At 34.8% G+C, this 27,916-nt stretch overlaps 1 protein-coding gene across 1 annotated transcript in view; it reads left to right on the plus strand.

The window, feature by feature from the left end:
• The window catches only part of LOC115446437, a 157,713-nt gene that overhangs the window by 121,237 nt on the left and 8,560 nt on the right, over positions 1-27,916 (plus strand). The window contains exons 5-7 of the mRNA XM_037438162.1: positions 2,549-2,655; positions 2,687-3,147; positions 14,941-15,053. Coding sequence (XP_037294059.1) covers positions 2,571-2,655; positions 2,687-3,147; positions 14,941-15,053 — 659 coding nt within the window. The 5' untranslated portion in view covers positions 2,549-2,570. The remainder of the gene's footprint in view (positions 1-2,548; positions 2,656-2,686; positions 3,148-14,940; positions 15,054-27,916) is intronic.

The following is a 27,916-nucleotide window of genomic DNA, read 5'->3' on the forward strand; positions in this document are numbered from 1 at the left end:
CTTCACCCCAATTCTACGAACGTTCGAATCAAGGTACCGTAGGTACCAGTTCAATTTATCAGCAAACGGGAAACTATTATTAATTGTTTATTGAAGTATTCCGCTATTACCAGATTGTCTGATTGGAATACTTTGAACTCAATTCTGCTAATGAAACTATTGTATCGTTTACAGCCACTGCCTACGGCTTTGTTCGTGTAAATCTGCTTGCTCAAGTAAATCAGCAACTAAATAGCGAGCTAATTTGAACAACTATTGGTCCAAATCTATTCAACGGATTTTCATGATTACACGTACAGTGTAGACATTAAACAGTATATTACATGCTAACAGCGGTAAAGAGTGAAATTTCCCTTAACTCACACAATTTATAGGTACTAATATGCATGAATGCAGTCTACGAATCTTTTTAATGATAATTAGATTTTCATATGCAGGTTATACAGACCCCTTGCCACTGCATACTAGTAATAATAATAATATCAGCCCTGTATTATATACTTGCCCACTGCTGAGCACGGGCCTCCTCTACTACTGAGAGGGATTAGGCCTTAGTCCACCACGCTGGCCTAGTGCGGATTGGTAGACTTCACACACCTTCGAAATTCCTATAGAGAACTTCTCAGATGTGCAGGTTCCCTCACGATGTTTTACTTCACCATTAAAGCGAACACATGATTTTAGAAAAGTCAGAGGTGTGTGCCCTTGGGTTTTGAACCTGCGGCCATTCGTCTTGGCAGTCCGTTCCACACCCAACTAGGCTATCGCCGTTTTTTTTGTCACCACCGCATACTAGATTAGAAAAGTGACGACGTAGATACAAATATTCAGATAACACGGGAAACAAATTTCAAATCAACATTACTTCCCTAATTTATTTGAAAGGATTATGCATAACTTGCGTTCATATGATGGATTTTATTAGCTTAGCTTATGAAGAGCCAATAATAATCCAGGAAATCGCCTGTCTATCCATCAAGCCTACCATAGCGCAACATGCATTCACATTTATCATATTAAATAGGCTTTAAATTACATCAGTATCGGCTAGCATATTCCGAGCGAATGTGAGAGTGAACATAATAGATTCGTTAAGTCGAAGAGCCCTCGTCCAAGCTCTGACAGCTATCGAGTGGACATGCCAAAATGTGCCAGATACTTGATGGATCTGTTCGTGTAATGAAGTTTGACTTGCAATGACCCTTTGCGAACTTCTTTTATTGAGATTTGTGTCAGGAGATTGTCTAAACGGTCTTCTTATTGTATTGAGCTTCTTCAGTTGCAATAAGATGAGGTCAATGATATGGAATTCATATATTTAGTAAACAAAAATTACGCGTTGTGTCTATTTGATGTTCAGTATTGAATAGCATAGAAATAGTCTCGGAGAATGGAGGCAGCAATACATCTCTGGCTACCACTTCAGGTATGCAGGCCCATGCTGTTTTAGAAGTCACCATGCATAAATCATTAGTCCCACAACTCACTGTTTTTGTCATAATAACTTTCATCACTATTTGTCGTATCACCTTAGCAACACTTGGACTATTGTCACAAAGTTGCTGTAATAAAACTGCGCAAGATCTCCATTATTTAAAATATCCTCTAAATACAAAATGAAATTCAACAAACCTCAACCGCGAAGTACATTGAATGGTAAATCATAATCGCAAATCTAAATCCTGCTTTGTATGCCATAACACTCCTCGATATTTTATTCGGCGTACAGCTCTCTCCGAGTGCTATCTAACGCTTGTTGACCTCCGACCCGACAATCTCACGGACCTCCTCAGGAACGCCTCACGCATGCATAATTGCGCACTCATGCCCTCACCTCTATCGGAAATTCGGAAAAAACCCGCAAATGTTGTTTTCTGATGTAGTACCGAATAGAATTGGACGTTATTGGGTTCGTTGGATATTAATATGGCGGATACCTGTTTTTCGGATTATAATCCAATGGAAGTGGTTTTTGGTTTCGAAATATTTTTATTTGATAAAATCATATTGGAATGTATTACTGAAAAATAGCTGTTATTGACACAACAATATCTGTAGTTCGCGTTTTGCTTTGCATCTACTATGAGTCGTAAAAAACTTCCACCATTTTATCAATCGTACAGTGAATTGATTTCTATTTAATGGACCTATTTCCGATCTCGCTGAGCGTACAAAGAGAATTCGATCGGAATTAAATATCAAAAAATGAACTTTAAACTTTACAAACTAACACGTGACGGAGCATCGCGATAGGAATGAAATAGCGCCGAGCGCATAGCTACAAACCCGTCCATCCAATTTGATGCGATAAAAAATAAATTAAAATAACCAGAGAACGTGGTTCTGATGATATCGATACGGGTTCCGCACCCATTGTGCTCTCAGACGTAGCAGCCTCTAATTGCGGCCGCTTTGTTATACAAAATGAGGTGTTAGCTCTTCTATTAAATAATAAGTAGTTCGATGCACGCTGAATCGAAACGTTGCAGGCTAGATAAGAAATTGGATCGAGCTAACGTGAATTTAAAATCAACTTTTTTTGTTGCAGATCAAGTGGAAGAAGACTGCGTATGGCCGCAAGGTACAATAGGAGTCCAAATCGCGCGTCACCGCACGCTAATTGGACGCAACGAAATGTTTGGTTTAATTTCAATGTGCAAAAAGTGTTGCCAGATCTTATCAGTGTAAAACGAACGAGACGAAAATGACCCACAAATTGCATCACAAGGAAACTATAAAAATTCAATTACGGATGCCGATCGAAGTTCAGATAGTATTATAGCGAACGAATTAGATTCAGTTAATAGGATAAGCGACTATGATGAGGAAATCAGAAAGAATGTGTGGGACGACGTCGACGACGAACTTTACATAGCGAATTTGATCAAGGAGAGGACTTCAAATGAAGTGAAACGTAACAAACGTGATACAAGTGATAGTGATATCAGTGCGAAGGTTGTGAATAGTGTTAAGTTAGATATTAGCGACATGTGGGAACTGGAGCCGACTGATCTGACGGAGTGTGAGTGTCTTGGCCCGCCTCCGGAGTTCCTGCTGCCGCCGCCTCCCAGACCACCGTTCCTGCAGGCAGACTACTACTGCGGTGACGACCCGATACCCGACTTGGAGAGCTGCGACACGGAACCAGTGAGTATTTTTGTATTTTTTATATTCATTTCGTCTTAACACGACTTCACTTAATTCAAATGAGATCATTTTTTGATTTCATTACGAGATAAAAGTCATCTATAAAAGCCTATTAATTCAGCCCCTCGTCATCGATGTTGGTGCAATTAACAAAATCTAAATTGAATATAAAATAACTTATTAAGATTACTAGTCTAAGAGCACCATAAAAAGGAATTAGCAAAAAGTTCGATGCACAATTACGATATCGGATTGGCTACAAGGATAAGTAATGCAATACGTGTTAACGAAATAGGAAGATGATACATTTGATAATAATAGTGTTTTAACGTATCATCAAGAGTCTCTACACAAGTTAAGGTATCTATATTTATAATAATAATATCAGCCCTGTATAATACGAGTATATTGTCCCGCTGTTGGGCACGGGCCTCCTCTACGACTGAGAAGGATTAGGCCTAAGTACACCACGCTAGCCTAGTGCGGATTGGTAGATTTCACACACTCTAAAATTCCTATAGTGAATTCCTCAGGTATCCAAGTTTCCTCACGAAGTTTTCCTTCATCGTCAAAGCAAGCGATAATTCACAAAGAATACACATAAAATATTTTTTTAGAACCTACGGACATTCGTCTCGGCAGTCCGTTCCATAACCAACTAGGCTATCGCCTCCTTTTTCTTTCTTCTTTTCTATGCGGTTATTATGTAATTTTCATTCATTTTGTCACAAGTCTGATTCACTCCATTGTATTATATATTATGTAAGCAATACAAATTAGGGAAGCCCAATAATTTCGCACACAAACAAGTAGCATAATTGAACACAACTTCCTAATTAACCGTAATTGTGTACATGTTTTGTTTAATCTAATTATTGACTTAGTACATGGCAATGTTGGCCTAATCATATTCACAGCTTGCCATCGGACGTGACTTCGTTTATTGGTTTTACTATAATTCCTTGTGGGAGCTGGTAAGGTGTATATTTTTTTTTAATTGTATGTCTCGGAATGTAGGCCTCGTATTTGTTATATAATTTAAAAGTAAATTAATTTCTTTAACACATTTTCTATACATAAATATATAAGGGCGGACTTAATATCAAAGGCATTCTCTACCAGTTAACCTTTTGGTAATATAGAGATGAAACTATATAGGCAGGTGCAAAAAAAATACTACACAGAGGGATAGTCATTTTGAAAATATAATTTGAATTTAGTATAAAATTTCTCTGTATCATCAAATATTGAGTATTATTTCTCTGTATCATCAAAGTTTGATAAGAAAGCATCAAACATTCTAGTAATTTAATTTTGAACCATTAATTTTCGAATACAAAACATGATTAGTTTATGTTTCATATTGTATTAACATTCCTTAAATTCTTAATGTTTTCAACATAATCTACATTCACCTAAATTTTCTTTTTTAAAAAATTTAAAAAGTATTTAGATATTTTTAACTCCAACTATCTGCTAGATATTATGTTTTTACGACTTTTTATAAATAGAAAAGCCGATTCGCTATTCCAATGTTCAATTGATTACGGGATATTTTGTATGTTACTCTATCTCACAAAAAACATGCAATCACGACATCATTTGTTACTAAATTAATTCACCTTCTTAGAAATGTAAGATACGATGTTTTCGTTTCGTTTGACAAAGACTCGTTGAAATAAAAGTACTTAATTTAAATCTACTTAGTATGTACTATTACTTTGTGTATATATTCCGTCATGTAATTTAATGTATGACATAAGTTATCATTGTTATGACTACTTACACAAATAATAAAAAAATACACACATCACGCATTTATAGGTATGTCCGAAGGCGTATGCAGAGACGCGAGGGCACCCACTTTTCGCCAAGTGTGTTTCGTCCCATGATGTGATAGGGAGCGAGCCTTTCGCCATATCAGGCACAAATTCCAGACTCTGGACTGATACTCCGCAGAAAAATCCAAATATCACTTTCTTCGCCCTGGGATTTGAACCCAGGACCTAAAAGCGCTGCCGTACCGCGCATACAATATAACTACGCCACCGAAGCAGAAAAATTATTGTAACTCAATTAATTATCAACAAATGTAGCCTTCGAAGAATATAAGATTATTTAAAATGACAATACTTTATGTAATAAATCGTTGAAAGAAATATAAATATTTTAGTAATAAACAATTACCTGTTTATAAATATAATACGTAATTCAAAGCTTATAAAATAGGATGACGCATTCAGATAAAAGCCGAGTTCAAAATCCTCTGAGTTCTTAAGAAAATCTACACATTGTTCAAACATTAGGCCTGCGGTTCCCAAAGTAGGCGACAAAATAATGAAGATATTATTCATTTCTTCAAATATCAACTTAGCAATACAATGGTTTTAATGAAAAAAGAAGAAATCTATACATATTATTATCAATACATACTATAAAATAAAGCCCCGTTTTCTGTCCATCTGCAGTTTTAAATGTTCTCAAAATCTACTTAACTGATTTTTATGAATTTTTTATGGAGATAGTGTAAGACCTTGGAAAGCTTATAGGGTATTTTATATCCTCTTTATATTGTTGGCCTTTTATCCCGGAAATATCCTTTACGCGGGCAAAGCCGCGAGGGAAATATTTAAAGCAATTAAAAGTCCACATAAAAGACAAAAAAAAACAATTCAAGATACGATATAATATATTAATGATAAATCCAAAACACTGCAGCACAACGCAAACTTAGTCAATCTTCGAAAAAAATGCACTAAATCCAGAGGTTTACTAAAGCTAACTTGTCTAAACGTTTTAATTCTAGCAATGGTGACTTTCGTCTTATCTCTGTTGGATAAATATTTGACACATGCGGGCCTTAATGAAGCGTTAGCAACTGTTTATCTTTACATCTTTTACGGTCGTGTGTTCGGCTTGTTTGCATAAAATTCTGAATCCCTTTCGTCTATAACTGTTTCTCTTGTGTGCGTTGATGTTTGACTATTTCTTTTATTTCGTGGTTTTGACGTATTTGAACGTGTATTCCTGTTTCTTTATGTTTAATGCGTTATTGTTTTGATACATTATGGTTTTAAAACAGCTTTTGCTCGCGGCTTCGCCCGCGTGAAGGCGTTTTCCGGGATATTTTTTTTTCGACTTACTTGATATGTATCGTTATATTATGACCAAATTACACAAAATCATTATAAATTGTAGCCTGTGTATTATTCTGATATAACCAATATTACTGTAAAGTTTCATCCAAATCCGTTCAGTAGTTTTTTCGTGAAAGAGGAACAAACGTACATCCATACTTCCATCGTCACAAAATTTCGCAATTATAATATTAGTAAGAAGTATTTTATAATTTACTACTCCTATTAATATAAATAATAGAACAGTAAAGAACCTTACAATAGACTATTAAATATACTTATTTGCGACAACAAAGACTAAACCGCATCAACATTTATTACCTCTTGCTAAAACAGTAATTTAGAATCACTCAGTAGTCTCTTGCATCCTTGCAATAAGTAATTTAGTATTCTTTGTCTGTATGATACAAAATAGTAATTTAAACGGCTGGAACGTAGTAAATACCATGAATCATAACAATGATCTATTGTCTTTAAAACATTGGTTAATAAAATTCAAATCACAATTTGTTTCACAATAAACTCCATAAAAATATTTTTTGGTGCCTATTCAAATGGTGTATGTCGGCTCCATAACAGTTAACCCATTTACGATACGTATGGGGCTATTTGAAAATCCCACGTATTCTCTTTTTGGAAAGTAAATCAACTTTCATATGGGAAATATGATAATTATGAATTGTTGCATTCAATTTTAGTATGTAATATTTTTGTTTGTCAACGAAATTTTGAAGGAGTTAATTATGAGAAAATTTAACAGAAAATTTTACTTGTGTAGCTTTGGAATTCCAAAATCTAATGCATTGAATAATCAAAAACATACGCATACGGAATGTCTGAATATCTGTTGAAACGATATCTTTTTTTATCAGCCACGGCAAAACGACCCTTGATGGTAAGTGGAGTGGAGTCCAACAGAATGTCGACTGACAAGAGATGATTACCGCTTGACAGTCAACACAATTATGCCGGCCTGTTAGAACCGGATACACAGGCTAATCCTGGAACTCGTCACACGTGGCCCACTATGGCGAGTTTTAACACCTTGTGTACAGTGGTCGCTATCTAGGGTGATATAAAATATATCCTAACGCCAGCATATAACAACTTTTAAATTTAAAGTTGTGTTTCTCATAATTAAGACATGTCTTGGGAAATAAAAACCAGTATTGCAAAACAATCCAGCAATTAAGGCATTCTCGAAGTTGACCACAATATTATGTAGATATCTAAGATTAACATGCTCATTTGTACATTATAATTCCACGTAGAATGCCATTATACTGACGCGTTTCAAATTCCCGCCTTATCCTTCATCTCGGCTGATGATTAAGACATAAAGTGTTTAAAAAACTAATAAACGCTGACACCTAGTTTTTTTTACACGTTCGGTAGGTGTTCTGAGATTTCTTCTCGATTGGTCACGGTTCGCGGAATTAAACCTTTATAGACCTCCGTGGTGGAAACGGATTTTATGCGAGAAGGATCTTATTAATCTTTAGCTAATTATGTGGTGTCAAATGGTATTGAATTATCAAATTAATTAGCTTTGATGGGTATTGTTTTATTTATTTCTTTGTAAGTCTATGTAAAGAAGACGTGCAATATATTTTGATGGAATATACCACGAAAGTGATAGGAGGATTATATTTGGCATTAAGAGAACTATTGATGTCGGTATGGGCAACAGCATTCTTGCTCATCCACTTTCAGATTTGTCTGTAAAATAATTCTAATTAGCTAGTAAGCGTCATAAAATGATAATTGTCTCACTGTTATGCTTTTCGATTGGGCAATGTAGTCGCACAGCGACAAAGACCTGTTTGTCAATAAATTAAAAAAAAAAGTCTACACGAAATTAAAGTGTCTACGTCAGTAACCGAAACAAAAACCTCTTCGACTAAACCAGAGTCTTCAAACCTTCTCTTCAAAAATCATTCTTGAGTTAAATAAGTTATTCAATGCAATAACGCAGTCACGTACACATGTTGCTTGTATGTATTATCCTACGCCTTTAATTTCTCAAACATACCACCCAAACAAATCTGTGTTTACTAGGTCATAATCAAATAATTCAATTAATTACAAAACCACATTAAATATACATCGTATATATTGACTCAACCGCCGGACTACCGCCGGCACCTCCGCTTAATTTGTATTAATATGACGATACGAATTCACTGATGTTTGCACGTTAATTCTGTTAAATAATATTGAGGTTTGGCATTTAGGAACGATTTAGTCTTAAGTGATCGGACTAGACTGATAAAAAAGAACTGCCTATTTACTGTTTTAAGTTATTTGTTTCTGTCGAAACAAGAGTTTTTTTTTATTGTTTTGAATGAGGAAACGACCTTCCCTTTCGCTAGGTGGTACGCGATACAACCGCCCATAAACAGAAGAAACACCGTCCAATACCTTGACTTACAAAGCATTGTTTGATATTCCACTGCGCTCGTCATCCTGAGACATGAGGTGTTAAGTTTTATCCTGTCCATTAGTTACACTGGCTACAATGCTCTTCAAACGGGAACACAATAATGACTATACACTGCTGCTTGGCGGCAGAAATAGACATTGTGGTCATGTAAGTGACATCGAAATGTAGAAAAATAGTGAAAATGTCCTGGCTATTGAAATTGAATGTCTAGGCTATCCTACCTATTCTAACCATGTAGAATAATAACAGCACGGACGGATAAAAACATTCTTATCCAGCATGATCTACAGCAGAGAATGTCTTACAAACAATCATTGTATAAGACCTTAATGATAGCAAAGTTTGCGTGTCAGCGCCTGGTCTATTAATCAACACAAACAATATCTCTGTCTAAACTCAAGTAACAATATTCTCAAAGATGAGCTTGCAAGTTACTAATGTATGCGCATATTACGCTCCCTTTTTCTACGGTATTTATGTATATGGGCATGTTAAATATCTTCAACGCAATGTTCCAATTGTTTAGAATGATAATTTTTGGATTTCCGTCATGTCATTGTGGGATCGTTTTTTTGTAAATTAATGGGACATAGTATACCGCTTTGTTTCATTCATGGTTTTTGTAATAAGTTATGTTTGTTTTAAAGTCGTCTTAATGTATTCTAAAAGTCAATCGAGGATCAATAGACGATTCTAAACGATTTACTTTAACGTCCTTTTCCGATAATGACTCAGAATCATTATCGCCAGCAATAACTGCCAAGCTATTTGCAACAGCTATTCTTAAAGATATTTCTGTCAGGCGTAGTTAATGGGTATAAGTTATGCTTAATGGATTATTGATATTGTCAGAAAAAAAGGTAAATACGGATTCCTTAGTTTCAATAACCTGGTACTACTAAAGCTTTGTTTCACAAGTATCAAGTAAATTTTATTTGATAGTTATTGTATTTAACTGCCAATTTAGATAATATTGATTTTATTATCATTTATTTGGGATTATATATTAGAGTGTGACTTCTTAATTTGGTCGGGTTATAGGTTTAGAGTAGCATTTTCGAAGAAGTTGTAAAATAGGGCCTTAATATAGATACGTTTTCTGATATTATTTTTCCGAGACGATTTGGTTTCAAACTCAAAAGCAAAGCAATTAAAATCGTATTGCGCGAATACTACATTGAAACATTGTGCTGATGGTAGGATATATTTTATATCCACCCGGATAACGACCACCCTCCACAAAATTTTAAAACCCACCATAGTGGCCCACGTAAGTGTGTCGCGTTCCGGGATCAGCCTGCGTATTCCCGTTTCCAACAGGCTTGTATTATTTTGTCGTCCCTCGACATACTGTTAGACCCCACTCCACTTACCATCAGGTGCTGTAAGGTCACTTTGTCCTGTCTGTATAATAGAAAACTGATGAAGTATATACTTAACTAATTGTACACTGGCGGAATTCATGAGGGTAGCTATAAAAACTGTAACTAATAATGTATCGACTATATGAAGTACCTATACATAACTATCTGTATCTGAATTTGCTATATGAGAATATAGATATAATTGCATTGGGTGTAATTCTTGTACGATTATATTTAATAAGTAAATAAATATAATACCGATGAATTACTTTCTAGCTATTCAGCAAAATCCCGCTCGTTCGTATAAATTACTTTGAATTCGGAAGATACCAAGCCATAATAGTAAAAAATCAACTTGCAAAAGCAATAAAAGTGACATGGTGCGCTATCGGCCATCAGTTTAGAATTTAGTAGCGTCTGCATTGTATGCGAATATAAAATGATTCCGTTCAATAGATGCTTAGCTTTTATGTGTAGACAACGAGCTACTCGATCAAATTTAAAAGCAATTTGTGGGTAAGTTAAATTTAAGTGTTGCTATCATGATTTCTAGGTTTGTGTTGCTTTAATTCTGGTTTATTTATTATCTAGAAGGAATTTTAAGGCACTTTACCGTAATTCAGTAGCGTATTGTTTTCGCGATCAGAAATAATGTTTTTATTTATGATTGAGTAATAAGCTAGAATCTTCTAGTATGTATTCAGTTTTAAGAATATTTATTGTATTGTTAGGAACTGAAGCGATTTTGATTAAAATAAAAAGAAATATCACTGACTACAGATATATTTTCACTAATATTTCATCAACCAACTGATTTATACGACTGTCCATGACCAACTGTCAAAAAGTTTCACACATTCCTTAAATAAAATATTGTTAATTATCCCCACAGTATTGATTTAAATAAATTTGAAACAATAATAAATAAAGTGTAGGTTTTTTTATGAAATTGACCGGTCTAATAAAACGTATAAATCAGGAGACGATTTGAAAACGCAAACCCGTTACGATTAACGTCGGCCACAGAAGCGGAAATCTATAGCCCTGATAACTAGAAAAAAATCGAAGGGCTGCAATAATTAAATTCAATACCGCTTTATTCGGACTAATTCCTCATTTTAATTTCCGAAAAAACTCTTTTGCCGCAACAGCAAACTGTGGGACGATAATCATAATTTAAAACTTGACTGCGCGAACCCAAATTAATTTAAGCTTCCATTCGATTTTTTCCTGCAGCAGGACTTCTTTTTATTAATTAAAGAAAGGCATTGACAAATTGGCTACCGTAGTGAGATGGACAGCTCGATAAGCCGGCTCGGGGGACCGTTTTGGATATTGTTGTTTTGAGAAATTTTTTAGGGTCCGCTAGGGTTCCGCTTTTGGAAGTACCGGTAGTTTCAATTTACATCTCAGATTTCAAGTTTCATACAAGATTAAAATCTGAATTTGTTAACGATATTAAAAATAATTTAAATAATATTCTTTGTTTATTTTATAGTCTTTCATATATTTAATTTTCAATGTCAAATGCAATTATAAAATGTTTTTAGTTATATAAGTGACTTTATTTAAATAATAATTATTAAATATTGTCATGTACCTTGACTTATCATAAGCGCAACTATGTTTGCCTAAGTTATGAATAAAGCATTTTATTTTATTATATTTTTTGTTTAAACTTACCGACGTTATTTTTTGTTTTAAATATAACTGTTACTCTGTCAATACGCGACATATTTTAATGAAATAACTACGTCAGTGGTTATTTTGCTATGTGCGGTCTGTGGGTTCGAATTAATTAAGCTAAAATAATTAAATTATTTTGTATGTTAGACGATAAGTACTTTGCACATTTTAAAGTGATTAAATTATGAGATAATATTTTGAGGTTTGTTAGTTTGAAATGTGATAAGTTATTAAAGAGTTTATTGTTGATAAATCAGTTTTTGGCATATCAAAATGAAATGATTACACTTCTCAATGTTTTATTAAAAACTGATAATTACTACATCAACCTAAACCAATGTATAAAGCTGAAGATTATATTTGTTTGAATGCACTAATCTCATAAACTACTAAACCGATTTTGAATTTTTTTCACCAATTCGAACCTACATTACTTCTGAATGCGACAGGTCTTTACCCCGAAAATTTATGCACGCAGGTGGAGTCACAACTCACAGGCAATAGATAGTTTAATATTAAATATATTAATTCTGTCCCTAATATCAAATTAAATTGTCAGTGTTCTATAATGTTCGATAAAAAAACGGTGATCAAGTGATGGAAAGTCGGGGTTACTGGTGGTAGGTCTTTCATATGTGAGAGTCCGCCTGAGTAGGTACCACAGCTATGTCTATTTATGCCGCCAAGCAGCAGTGTGTAGTCACTGGTGTGTTCCGGCTTAAAAGTTATTGTAGCCAGTGTAACTACTGGATATATTAAGACTTAACATCTCATGTCTCAGGATGGCGACAAAAACTTGACTTTATATATAATTCAAGGTGTTGGATGGTGTTTCTTGTTCATGGGCAGTCGTATCGCTTACCATCATGCGAACGGCAAGCTAGTCTCGTCATTCAAAGCAATAAAAAAAAGTGATAATAATTATTTATACTGAACCCTGATATGATCTGTTTTCGATATCGTCAATTCCCCAAGAGATTTTCTGAGATATAACCCGATAAATTGTCCTGGGCTCGATGACGGATCTCTGTAAAGATAGTACCAACGTTTGACAAATCGAAGTCCCTTTTTCTGACTTAATGTATGCCATGCGCTTAGATGATTATCTGACTTTGTGCTGATGACCATTCGGCTTTAGTAAGCTCGCAATGGAATTCAAATTTCGAGTCAACAAGGTTGATTTTGCGTTGATTGATGCGAATTCAGCTTAAGGCTTAGGACTGGCGGATATGCCGTAAAATCATTTCTCAATATATCTAAATTCCTACAATTTTAATTGATGTAACAAACGTAATAGAATTTTCATCACTTGTAATAATTATTGTAATTACCATACGAAAGTACACAAAACACATTTATACCCGAAGGGATATGCAGAGGCGCCACCAAGGCCGACTTATCGCCAAGTAGTTTCCATCTCATGATTTGATAGGGAGTGAGCCTATCGCCATAGCGGGCACAAATTCCAGACTTTGTAAAGATGCTGAGCAGAAAACACCAAATTACGCTTTGCCCGATCCAGGATTCGAACCCTGTACCTCACGCCGCTGTACCGTGCATGCAGTACAACTACGCCACCAAGGCATTCACGCGATACGAAATGATCACCCAGAATAGCTAAATAAGCTAAACTAATTCCCGGACTTTAAACCTAAATTACTCCAAAATAAACCTTAATATCTACCAGGAAAATAACACAACCATGCTCTAATTGTGGGTATCATTTACCACCGCTGCAATTAATTCAACATGAAAATTAATTGGTGCATATTTTCATAATTTAATACACATAATTCGGTGTGCCCACCGAACAAAATATTATACAATTTCGACCCCACGCGTGCACTGATTATATCTTTCTAATTAACAAAAATAATAACTCCATTTGTATAGCCTACTATATTTCTAATTAAGCCTGTGTATTGAATAAATTATATTAATTTAACCTTTATTCTGGGTGGGATATGCTTGTAAATGTGCCATGTTTTTTAAAGGAATATTTATTAAAACTCTGAATTATATAGTACTGTTTTGTCTGTATTCGTCATGCTCAGATACTGTGTTGATTTTTTTATACGTGCTTAGCACCTTGTCCCTACTGCACCTAATGGTTAGTGGAGTGGAGTACAATAGAGTGTCGACTGATGAGAGATGATTATCCTTCAGTCGACATAATTATGCCGGCCTATTTTAACCGAATTCGCTCAGCCTGATACCGGAACGCGGATGTTGTCTCCTAATGCCTTTTAATTAGACAATGTACTTTAAATCGGAACACAACAGTACTTCCCTTATAATAATACTAAAAGGCCCCAAAAATCGCGCTCTTAATCTAGTAGTAACGTACGGTCTACGAGTGGAGATCTTGGGTTCAAAGCCTGGTTTAGTTAAAAAGGTTTTACGACAAACGTGGCCAGTTTTAAATGGATCCAAATCATTCCTACAAGGTCCTCAAACGCGCAAATTTAGGCAACAAATCCAAGAACACAAATGAAAAACAAAGAACAAATAATTTTATTAAAAATATCTCGTAACACAATCGTACGTGATGAGTTGGCATCGATTTTCTAGATAAATTGACAGTTGTAGTGTAGCGTAACGTTGGAACGGTTCCAACATCACTGATCGGAACATTACTGATACACTTCGTTTGATTAATATTTGTTAAAAGTATTGCTTTGACTTTAAATGTATTTGCCGGAAAGAGGAATCGATGCTACGAATCGCATTTGAATTTTTGATTTCGATTTGAGAATGCTTTATTTCGAAAGGGATAAGGATTATATTTGGTGAATGCTTTTATAATGAAATATTTGCAATTGTAGAATTATTTTAAGAAGTTACAAGTCCTTTTAAATGTATTGTATTATTTATTCCAAAATGTACTAACCGAGAGTGAAAATTTGCAAGTATGAAGTAATTATGCTTGTATTTAGATACATCATTTCTATCCGCAATCATTCTGAATGACTTGAAATGATGGAACACAACTTTAAACAATGCAATTAAAAAATACACTATTTGTGGTCACGAAATTAGAATTTATTTTATTACGATAAAGACTTAGTTTCCAAAATATATTTTAAAACAAAATATATCCATAACAACGATATTAAACTTTATGTAAAATAATATAGAGACGTAATAATGTTTTCTTTTGCAGAAGATAGACGCGTACAACCACAACAGCCCATCGCTGCAGACGTCAGCCGTGATAGGGCTCTGCTCGATCGTGCTCGTCGTCGGTATCCTCATCGGTGCATTTATTGTTTGGAAGTAAGTATAAGTTTATTAAGAGTTTTACTAGTTCGTATATAGAAAGGAGTCTCTGGAACTACTTGTGTAGCATTGTTGAGTATGTGGTTCCTGCAAATGTCAGGTAGAGGTGTCAGCTGTCAAGTGTGACGGCTGACGATTATAAAGAGGCAACCCTCTTCTCCCCCGTGCCCCTGGAGGCGCCTGTTTTGATCATCCGTGTCCGCGTGTGGCGCATTACATGGCGCAGTCGGTAGGTTCCCAAAAACCTTTCACTAATCGAACATTAAATCAGATTACGCAGTTCCAGTGGCTCAAGGCAGTTAATTTAATGTTTTTAGATGTTCCGTATCTAGAAAATTAGTGTCATTATGTAAAGAAGCTTGGATTGTTACAATTTAGATGCTACGGTATGTCTGTCTTCACCTTTACTCTTACAAACGTCATCAGAATCCAATTGTTACAATATAATGTAATCCCTTCCTTTAAGAAATACATTAATTACTCTATCTCTTTCTCCGATAAAACCACTTCTGAAATCCTATGTTCAACAATTTCATATAAGTAACATAAATGGTACAATAACAAAACTGTATGGTACCTAAATTTCAAGAATTAATACACTCGGAGCTAACCGAGCTGTCGACAATGCTGCTAGTGACAGCTTAATCGGAGTTAAAACCGTCGTCACACGTCTCGACGCAATGGCCCGGGAAAGTTGATTAGAGTGGTGTCACCTATTCGAGATTTAATCCTAGAATTTAATGCTGTTGGGCCAAGTGTAAGGCGGACGAGAACGAATATTGAGGTAATTTTAAATTGATGAGGAACTAAGTATACTACACCAAAATTAAAAGAAAAAATCTGGTGAGAAAATGAATGAACTATCTTTGTCGCAAGACTTAAAAAATGTATTCATGAAATAAAAGAAATTTTAAGAGAATATTTTTTTTCGGATATTAAAGTTACACGCTCGAGGGGATAGGTAAAGTGACTGACGCTACGGTTGGTAGACCATATTTCCGTCCCATGGCCATATGGGACAAAAATTCCAATACCCGGCATTTCAAATCTCTCAAAATAAAATAACACTATTTTTTATTACTACTACTCAAAACATTTGCCTTCCAGATCCGTTAACCTACCATTCTTTCACATCCTAATTATTTTTCCAATAACTTAATGAGATAAACCTAATCAACAATTATCATAGGGACTTCGTCTTTCAACTCGCTTCCCGCCCCTCCTGTCGCCTGTGCCTCAGCAGAAATAATTAGACGTGTCACAATATTCTTGTCATCGTGTTACGCGCTGAAGCTCGTATTTAGAAACCGGATGCCCACGAGTGGCTAAGGAAACTTATATTCTGTTAATTGGATGATGAATATGGCATGATATGGACGTGAGGAATGCGTATTTATAAATGTGGATTTATCTGGCTGTAACCTCTATGGTCATAGTATTAAACTGATGCCTTTAAAAAGGATAATGAATTTATGTAACAAATATACGGTACAAAGAATTTAAATTTGCACTTTTCTAAGGATTCGGATTAATTTTATATAACGAGCGTTGTGGATGGTGTACGAATGTAAATTCTGAATTACACTAGGATTTTTAGGGTAGCCAGTGTGTAAAAAATTTGAGTAATATTCCTACTGAATATAATATAATACGAAATATAAGCGTTGTCGTCCCGACGCATTAAGACCACAAAATCATGTTCATTATCGTCATTTACTTATTAAAATCATCAAAAGACGTAAATCTATCTCAAAACAGTAAATACGAAAGAAGTTAAATGTTTCTTCTCTTTGAATTTAAATGTCTTTCTTTTCAAAGGAACAACGCTTATCAAAAATTTTATAACCTTACACGAGAACAGTAATACTTTATATCTTCCATTTATTTTCCCAATACGGCTCAAAACGTACAAGATATATATTGTAAGAGAACAATTTAAAGTGCATTACATGTCCTAATGATTACATTGTCAAGTAAAAACACACAAATAACAACGAGGCAACAATAATAAATGTCCTACTTTCACACAAAACGGGTTAAACGATATTTATATCTCACTCGGACATACAGCAAACGAAAGAGAAGGAAGCCATGTTCGCGCCCACGCAGTATGGTTAGTGAAATAAGAACACACGATCCAAAAGACACTGGGGCAAATCGACTAAACAAAAACACGGCCGGAAACCAAACCCGGAACGAACATTGTCGAAGACGGGTTTTGGAGTTGAGTTTGTGTTCCTTATGATGCCTGAGCTATGATTTAGAATATTAAAGATATTTCGCTTTTAACACTTTTTGTTACATTTTAATGACTTTTATTGGGTGAGTTTGGTGCTAATATAGAGATTTCTATATTTTCGGTTACCATGAGTTTTGAGTTAATACAAAGGTTTTCGTAATGTAATGTTGATGTAAAATAATCATACAAACCAAGAACAGCGATACTCAGTTCTAAAGCTTGAAGGTTTATTTCTGATGATCCAACCCCACTGTTTACCATCAGACGTTATTTCCAACACCATAACCATCAGGTGTACGATAGCTCCGTATCGCATCACTCGCGTCGCCATTTCAAAACATACAGTCCCAAACAATATGGTGGCACACGGCGCGTGTTTATTGTTAATAAATCATCCAACGTCAATATTACTTGGCTATATCGAGCGCCCAGCCGCACACCGGCTCACTATCTCACAACCAAAGATAACATAAGCAACAGTAACTTATATTATTGCTGTAACTTTGACGGGTATTCGATTTGTGTCTGATGATTTTAGTGATCAAAGTTTTTGGATTGCTAATATTGGAACGGCTGTGGGTTGAGGAATGGTTGTGTATGGGGTAAATATTGATGATTTTTGACTGAAGTAATATAGCAGCTGTAATTCTATTATATTATATATAACTCTTGGGAGTGACTGCTTCGGTGGTGTAGTTGTACTGCATGCGCGGTACAGCAACGCTCTGAGGTCATAGGTTCGAATCCCGGGTCGAATAAAGTGATATTCGTTTTTTTTGCTCAAGATCAGCCCGGAGTCTGAAATTAGTGCCCGACATAACGGTAGGTTCGCTTCCTATCACATCGTGGGACGGAACACACTTGGCGAAAAGTGGGTGCCCTGGTTGCACCTGCATACATAAATGCGTGTTGATGATGTGTGTGTAAATCTTGAGTGTAGGTAATATAATTCTAGTAAAAAAATGGTTAAATAGTCAGCTAAAATGCAACAAAAGGCGCGATTAAGTGACTTAAATTAAACCAGAAAATATGAATAGATCAATTTGAATGCTTAAAAGGCAAAAATTGATGACTGACTTGGCAAATGGCCAGTTTTTGCCGTCCACACCTCGTGAGTGCATGACTGATTATGCCAAAAGTAAGCGATTTTCCGGCGGCACGCGATTGGCTAATTTAAAATCGTCCAACCAATCAGCATCGAGGGCGGGCCGGCGCTTGCGCACGTTGCGGAATGAATATTCACATCCTTTGTTTCGATGTTTTTGTGATGGGTATTGTAATTAGGGTCTATTTGTAAGGTTTCTTATTGGTGCATTGTCGATTGTCGTAAATATTTATTGATTATAACGTATAATTTCACTAGGTTATGCTCAATTTAGCATAACCAAGAAAGTAACCTTCGTCCTATTTATTGAAACATGTAGAAAATAAAAGTTATTTTACCATAAACTTTAATTTGCTGAAAGGAATTTTGACGTTATTTTACCATAAACTTTGCTGAAATAAATTTGAACCGTAATTCTCTAAAAAAAATTCGCACAAACTTCAAGCAGTCTCAATCAGCAGTATATAAAAATAATAATCAGACCCTAAAGAAATTTTAATTCGAAACTAGGGAAGTTTAACAGCACTTGAGTATTACGGGGTCTAAAAAAGCACGTAAACCGGGGGCCTGTGGAGTGCCAACACTCCCGGGGTCTTCGAACAATGGACTATTTACCGGGGCCTTTGTCTACGGCTCTGAGTACAAGCACTTACAAGTACGAGTGCATATTTCTCAGCGAAGTTTATGCGATTTAAGATTTTTTGTGGCCGACTATATTTCATCCGATTTAAAGAAATGGACTTGCTTGACTGTACTTGTTTTTAATAAAAAAATTGTTATTTAAAGTTTGTAGGTTATTGAAAATAGTTTTTAATTTGTTTGAAAGCATTTGGATTGTTTTTTGTTAATTGAAGTCACTGGCTTTTAATATAAAATTTTAATTGTTTTTGATTGTTTATTGTGCCTCAATAATTATCGTCATATTATTATATTTATGAATAATTCATTTCACTTTAATTTTCAGTTTTATTTGTATTCATTTCATTAAAGCTCAAACAAATTAACGATTTGATACATAAATATTGTTTACTTCGGATATTGTTTCAAAATGTTATTTTAATGCGGATGTGAATGGATTGCACCAGCGCGCATTATTGTGAAAATTGACTTCTAAATATTAACGTATTCTATAGACACGAATGTCCATATGTTATAAAAAAGTAAATATTTGTTCACAATCTGAACTAAGATCGCAACCAAAACGTCACTATTATAACCTATTTATTATTTTGAACAACAAATAATTTTACTTATTTCACTAATATTTTTATGGACATTCCGGTTTACACTTAGACTCGCATTTTTATATTATGAGCGCCACTCCACACACAACCACAAGCATTCATATTGACACCATAATAAAATCAGTTTAAATAGATAACAGTTCAATTCATCTGAACACAGTGAATATTCGGAACGCTAAATCTAGTACGTTGTATATATATATCGATGCTCTTAATAAAACCTTATTTGAAATTTTATTCTTCACTTTTTTATTTACAATGCCAAGTTTTGATACGGTAAAGATTTAGATTATGACTAGATAGCAGAGCTTTCGTCGTAATGATTTCTTATGTTTACGCGAATGTTAGACATTAAAATAAAGTTATTTTACGGGTTTTATCGCGGTTTTTCATAGTATAATTTTCTCCCGACGTTTCGATGACTGCAGCCTTCAAGCACGTCGTCCAAGTTCCGTATAGAAATGGTTGTCGTTAAACCCAAATTATTCCTGCATCATTTTAATTAAAATATTTTGAGTCAACCCTACACGAGTAGAATAAAAGCAGGTGAAAGAAAGTACTTAACCCTTTATTCCCAATGGGAACTTTTAACCCCATAATGCGATGCAAATTTCGTACCATTAATTAATTTGAAAAACAGATCGCTATCGCGTACATGCATAATGCATTATTGCTAACGATTCGCTGATGGTTTAGGAATGGGCACATGGGCGGAAAACCTGTGAGAAGGCAGCGTAATTGCACTGGTGTATTCTAGGTTTAAATATAAAAACAGGACAGAAGATTTCAAATTATATAAGATTATATAAAACTGCGCTGCGCTCAAATGAAATAGTCCTTATATTCTTAATAGCAAAGTAATATCACTGGCAGTATCAGAGGCTCATAAAATTACACACACTCTGCTTGAAGGCCAGAATATAGAAGTTAGCAGAACTTATCCAAGCAAGCTTTCTCATAAACAAGAAAACAAAGGTCGTACCAAAAAAAAAACTAAATTCAAACATAAATAAAAAACTTATCTTCAAATTAAAAATTATCTTTAGAACCAAAGAACACATTTGCAAAAAGAAAAATATAAAGTAACTGCAATAAAAGATTTACGAAAAATATTCCAAATTCAAAATACAAAGCAACTTGGCACCTAACCACCAAATCTAGACCGCGCTTACATAACATTTAGTTCGTCGTAACGGCTCCATCCTCATTGTCTCAGACTCATTATGGCAAACGGATTGAACAATGATATCCGTGCGCTCCCATTATCTCATATCTGCATACAATCATATATTAGCATAATATCTCAATTCAGTTCTTATTCCGAGTACTGATTTGAATAACCATCGTGCATTTCACGCATGGCTGATTTGTGGTGCACGGATTTTGTGTTCGGCCAGCTTGTTGGCGTACTTGTTGGGTGACTGTGTGCTTTTATGTTCCATACAATTATAGGGGTTAAAATATTAGCCAAAGTGTAGTCACATTTATTTTAATGAGATTTTGTGAATTTATTTGGTTATTGAATGGACAACCCAAATAATATTATAACCTAGAAATGTTCAAACTTATTTTTACTACGCTAAGACTTTCCCAGAACATAATCTTCCCGAAATTCTTTCTGAGAATTGGAGATTACAATTATTTAATAATTAATACTTTACAATTGCTTCAAATCCAAGATAAAATACCTTGACTAAATTAGTCAAGGTACGTCTGAAATCAATTAGTTCCCAACTAACTACACTTTTAACTAATATGTATACTAGCCGAACTACCATCTAGTGTAAAACATGCAGTGACATACTGCTACTACTACTTAGTCAAAACAATGGATAACCAATTAAGTTAACAAATAAACACCTTAATTCGGATTGAGGTTACTCTTATTTTTGTTATCAATCAACTTGTTTCATTATAATATCAGCTTTGTATTATATACTGTCCCATTGTTGGGCACGCGCCTTCTCTACTACTGAGAGGGATTAGGTCTTAGTACACCACGCTGGCTTAATGCGGATTGGTAGACTTCAAATACCCTCAAAATTCCTATAGAGAACTTCTCAGGTGTGCAGGTTTACTCACGATGTTTTCCTTTATCTTTAAAGCAAGCGATAATTTACAAAGAATACACACATAATTTTTAGAACATTGAGAGGTGTGTGCCCTTCTGTTTTGAACCTGCGGACATGCGTCTCGGCAGTCCGTTTCATACCCAACTAGGCTATCGCCGCTTTATCTTGTTTCATATATATATAAAAGTTTGAGATATTGGTACTTACCTGCTTAGAAGGAATACCAAGCATTATTTTGAGGAGGCTGATTTGGAAAGTGAACCTTTTAAATTACCACAAAACAAGCATGAAGCAAACATAGATATTATAATATGACAAAAAATATATTAAATGTTAATATCAGCCCTCAATGATTTTAATCTCTACCTAATTTGTTAAGCATCTATTAGTTTCATAGTAGCATTTATCGATAAGTATAACTTGACATTGTCTGCACATCGCCTAATCATTGAATTTGGTATCTAAGACATTGTAATATGGAAGGATCTAGCAAAAGAAATCAAGGATCACAAATATTATACCAAGAACATCGATTGCGTACTAAAAGTTTATGGCGAAGAGGAACAGACTAATGGCGGCGATGAAACGCAATATTTTCTTTATATTCATAAATATAGAACGAATTCATAATATACAGCCTATAAATGAGATATCTAAGAATCGGTGCCAGGTCATCATGTAAATGTATTGAAAGCATACTGCCATTGATGGAACATTAAAGGAACCGAAACGTTCCGAATGTAAATGTGATGAATAATTTAGTAAAAACTATATTTATTTGGAAGACTTTATACTAACAATACCATGCCAGTTTTCAAACTATGCTTACTAGACTTGAAACGTTTCCTTGATATAGACGAAAATAAACATCGCGGAAGAACAAGTTCACGTCAGCTTTATTTTTGTAGGTGCACGGCAAAGTAACTTCACTACACCTGATGGTATGACTACCCTTCGGCAGTCGACACAATTATGCCGGCCTGTTTGAGCCAGATATATACAGGCTGATCCCGAAACGCGACACTTACTTGGGCCACTATGGCGGATTTTCACAACTTGTGTAAGGTGATCGCTATCCTAGCAGATAAAATATTTATCCCATCAACAGCAAGAGCTGCTCAAGCAGCCTATCTCTTACTCGCGTAAACTAATGTTTACGTAATTCCTCGAGACAAAATTACCACTAAAATTCCATCCGGTGTTTACTGAAGTTCAAATATTACAAACTACAAGCCTCAATCTTACTAACTTAACGTTTTAATTAACCCACACTTCAGAACGGCGCAAACAAAATTAATAAGACATTATTAATTTGGCAACTCAAATTATCCCTTTAATAACGTCAACCTTCGCAACTAATTGATCAAAAACTTGGCTGAACCGCTTCCTAACTGGAAGGTCTGGGTTCTTTAATCAATTTTGGTTGGATTAATGCCGCCTGGGGCGAATTAGGATCCAGTATGTAAAAAGTTTTGCCATCTAAAGTCTATGTTTTTGTCGACATCGCTTGGTATAGTAACACTACTGAGGAGAAGTTACTTTTGACTTAATGCTTTATAACTTAGAAAGTGTTGGAGGGAAGTAAATCTTGAATCCATTACAATTAGGATAATAATGAAGTCTTTGAAATTATCTTCATTACATCTAATAAGTCATCTCTAAGATTGTAAAACTAAACAATAATCCAATGGTAATAAAATAGCTATTGTATAAAAACTGATGATTGATGAAAACTGTGATGACAATATTATATGGTGTCGAGTATACTTGGTGCTAAAAATGCCTCTACTTCCAAAAGATTTGTGGTTGCCACAATTATGCCGGCCAATCGTAATTCCTAGCTATAAATGTCATCTGTCATTCAAGGACCACTAGATTTCCTACCTCATACTGGCGCCAACGCGACTTACTCTGAGTCAACTATCTTGAGGAATGCAACGCCCACAAGGGAATATTTATGTCTAGGCCTACAAATTATAATGTCTTAAGCGAAATGATTAATTCCTGTGAATCATAGACGTAATAAGCTTGAGCCGTCATTTGGGTTTTTGTGATGGCGACGAAGCAATGATCAAGTATTCCTATGATTGATCAACGGTACTTTTTGAAATGTAAAATCTAGATAGGAATAGAATATCGAAGCTCTAATTTGCAATGTTGTTTTATTAACCATCCTGAATGCTACCGTCTATTTGAAGAGAGATGTAAAAATTTTGTGATATTTTCGGATTTTGTTAATGATTGTATTGATGTCACAGTAACTATTGAGAAATAGCCTTCCAAAATCGTTTCTTTTTTATATTTTTACATAATATCATAATAGAATATTAATGTTATCTGTACATTATAGATACTTAAAAAACGAATATTTGTAGTCTTTGGAATGGATTGCTTAGAAAAAAGCAATCCAATACAACAGATTATAGAATTTTGTCTGTCTGCCAATAAGATTTTTATCCCGAATTTTTTAACGCGTGTTGGGCCACAAGCAATTGCTAGTTATAAATAAAATTCACTCCACTAGTAACATAGCAAAATGTATACTATAATCTATACATATTATAAAATAAAGTTCCCTTTTCTGTCTGTCTGTATGTTATTGATTTTCTCAAAATCTATTGAACGGATTTTTATGAAATTTAGTATAGACATAGTTTAAGACACTGAGAAGGTTATAGGCTACTTTTTATCCCGAGAAAATATATAATGAGATTTTTATCTCGGAAAAAGCAAGTTTATTTATTTATTTATTAAAAATCCACAGCCCTTAATACTAGAGTGACACAATCTGATACACACGTTTAAATAACAGGCAGTCAAAAGTGGGATAGTGTCTCTAGAGGAGCATTTATGTGTCACATCCCAATAAAAATCGCAATATTTATGAATATTCATAAATTTAATTCCAATATAGCTAAAGCTACACTTGTTTTAATGGTAGTCAAAGCATAACCTTCGCGTAACCCATCGATAGAAGCGGCGATAGCCTAGTTGGATGTGAAACGGACTGCCGAGACGAATGTCCGCAGGTTCAAATCCCAAGGGCACACACCTCTGACTTTTCTAAAATCATGTGTGTATTCTTTGTGAATTTATCGTTCGCTTTAACGGTGAAGGAAAACATCGTGAGGAAACCTGCACATCTGAGAAGTTCTCTATAGGAATTTCGAAGGTGTGTGAAGTCTACCAACCCGCACTAGGCCAGCGTGGTGGACTAAGGCTAAATCCCTCTCAGTAGTAGAGGAGGCCCGTGCTCAGCAGTGGGCAAGTATATAATACAGGGCTGATATTATTAACCCATCGATAACAACTTCGCTCGCACCATACGGTTCCCGCTAGTAATTTAATCCTCTTTTGTGTTTAAACACGGGTCCCGTCAGTTGGACGCGCCTGGCTCCGGAATTTTGACACCTTCGTCCCTATTACGTAAATGATTTCTGACATTATTGAGTTTGAATTTAAAACTGCTGTTAATAGTGTTACAATTTTAAAATCTGGTAATTGGTTTACGGTTTTATTTGTTTGATGACCTTGTTGTTAATTATTATTTCAAAGTTTATGGGTAGGAATAGAGCGGTTTGGAAATAGATCACCTAATCTTCTCAATTTATACTCAAATATAAATACATATCAGGTCTATCTTTTTTTTAAATTATTTGTTTGGGAAAAATTACTTTGTTACAATAAAAAGTAGCTTAACAGTGTAACATAATATAAATAAAACTAACTGATATAACAACCACAGTAACCTACATAATTTACGGAAACAATTGAAAATATTTTAAGCTTATTTTTAACAGCTCTTCTTTCGATAATACGGCAATACCTCAAGTTTAGGTATATTTTAACAGCTCTTCTTTTGTTCCGATAATACCGCTACACCTCAAGTCATTCCAAACCAACTGCATAGAATAGCGATATACCACCGTTAATAGGTGCTCAAGGCGCCAGCCACCATCGTTGAAGCGTATCAGTAAAGGGTACTAATAAGACCGCCCACACGCGAGTAATTAGGAAGTTTCGACGTGATTCCCAACCGTGGGAGAACAAATCCAATATTTTGGAATCAATAAATATGTTAATTAAATTAATGCTTATTATCAAGATGGTAAGTTTGAAATTCAGTTTTGAAGATGAAATACGTGTTTGGTTTTTTGTAATTAGATTTATGGTGATTATCTGAATCATTCTTCACTTAGACACATCGAAGTATGTACCTTTGTTAAAGTGAATTTTCTCTGAAACACGAATACTACAAAACGAGAGACCATAGTAAATATACAACATAAATGGTTTCTTTTATGAAAATATTTTACACGTAGTAATGTTTTTTTTACAACTTTACGTTTATTAGTCTGATAATTGTTGGCTTTGTTAAAACATCGGACATTAATAGCAATTCTATAATATATAGTTTTGATGAGGCGATTTGCGCACTCAAGAATACACACAGAAGAATTCGGCAAAATACTATCTAACTTAAAAAGGTCATAGTAAACCATACATTGGATCTATTACTATAGCACTTATATTTGAACCATTTTATTATACCAGAAAAAATATTCTTATAATCATTTAGCTTTTGCTCGCAGCTTTGTCCGCGTGAAGGAGTTTTCCCGAATAAAAGTTCCGCTACATATTTTCCCGGGATAAAGCCTATAACCTTCCCATGGTCTTAAACTACATCCAAACCAAATTTAGTAAAAATCCGTTTACAAAATTTTGAGAAAATCGATAACATACAGACAGAAAAGGGGACTTTGTTATAATATGTATAGATTTAAACGACTTACATGAATGTTCTTAGGTGGCCCCAAAACCATCAAACTTAATCCGTACGAACACTATCAAAATTCTAATCACAAAAAATACGTGTCACGATCCACACTTGATTTTTTTCAAACCACACCTCATTATGCCGTTATGTCTAAATCGATGTCGACAAACGTCACTCAATCTTATAACACGTCCCTAGTGATTAGTGACGAGCCACTAATTATCGAGTAATTCGATACATTGTGTTGCGGTTATAGACAAAATACATTGTCTGAATCGATTTAACGTGTGCGTATTGGTTAATTTCATTTATAGGTTTAGAAAAAAGAATACAATTTGTTGTTTTTTTTAGATAATTGTGATCCTTAACGTTTGTAACTGTAAGGTCGCTAATGCAGCAATAATTCCTTTAGTTTCGTTTAGCGATCTTGCGCGGCAGCTTCTATCGTGTGCTTTAGATTAATCTTCCAGGTCTTTATTTAAAAAAGGATTTATTATTCCATATTCAAGCCAGAGATTAAGCTAATGTTTTACTAAGTTTATCATTAAATTACCTATAAAAACCCGGATTCGAATCTAAAATGGGCAAAATGATATTCGGGTTTTAATGCTTACTATCAGCCCGGAGTTTGGAATTTGTGCCCGATATGGCGACAAGCTTGCCTATCACGTCATGGGACAGAACACACTTGGCGAAAAGTGAATGAAGGTCCCTAACCAGGGAGTTGCATCTCTGCCAGACCGCTTCGGAGATAGAGACGTGATGTATATGTATTTATTAAACCGATTATCAAATCAATAAGAACTAATTGATATATACCCTGGGATTCGAACACCTGAATATTATGCGACGGATGGTGGCACTAATTCCGCTATGTGTAGATAAGCTCCATTCCTGGGAGTAATAGAGCTTTAATGTGAGCTTTCATCACAGGTAAATTGACGGTTACATTAAATTTACCCGCTCATTAATCTCATTAGTGAATGTATCGTGAAATGTGAGAGTATTCAAACCCCGAGATATCCTTTAATATTATTACTTCTATGAGAATAATTTGATCATATTACTACATTAGATTTTGCTCGCAGCTTCCCAGCGTGAAGGAGTTTTCCGGGTAACTTTTTTTCTGACTTACTTGATATGTATCGTTATATTATGACCAAATTACACATAATTATAAATTGTAGCCTATGTCTTGTTCTGATTATCAATATTACTATAAAGTTTCATCCAAATTCGTTAAGCAGTTTATTCGTGAACTTTTCGTGAAACTGGAACAAACATACATACATCCATCCTCACAAACATTTCCATTTATAATATTAGTAGGATTGTATTGGGAAATGTATTTAAGGAATTTTTAAACGAGTGAATGATTTGCACATGCAATCGCATTTATTATTATTAAAGTTATCTCGGGTTT

Source organism: Manduca sexta, chromosome 13 (genome assembly GCF_014839805.1).
Source record: "Manduca sexta isolate Smith_Timp_Sample1 chromosome 13, JHU_Msex_v1.0, whole genome shotgun sequence".
Classification (NCBI taxonomy): Eukaryota; Metazoa; Arthropoda; class Insecta; order Lepidoptera; family Sphingidae; genus Manduca; species Manduca sexta.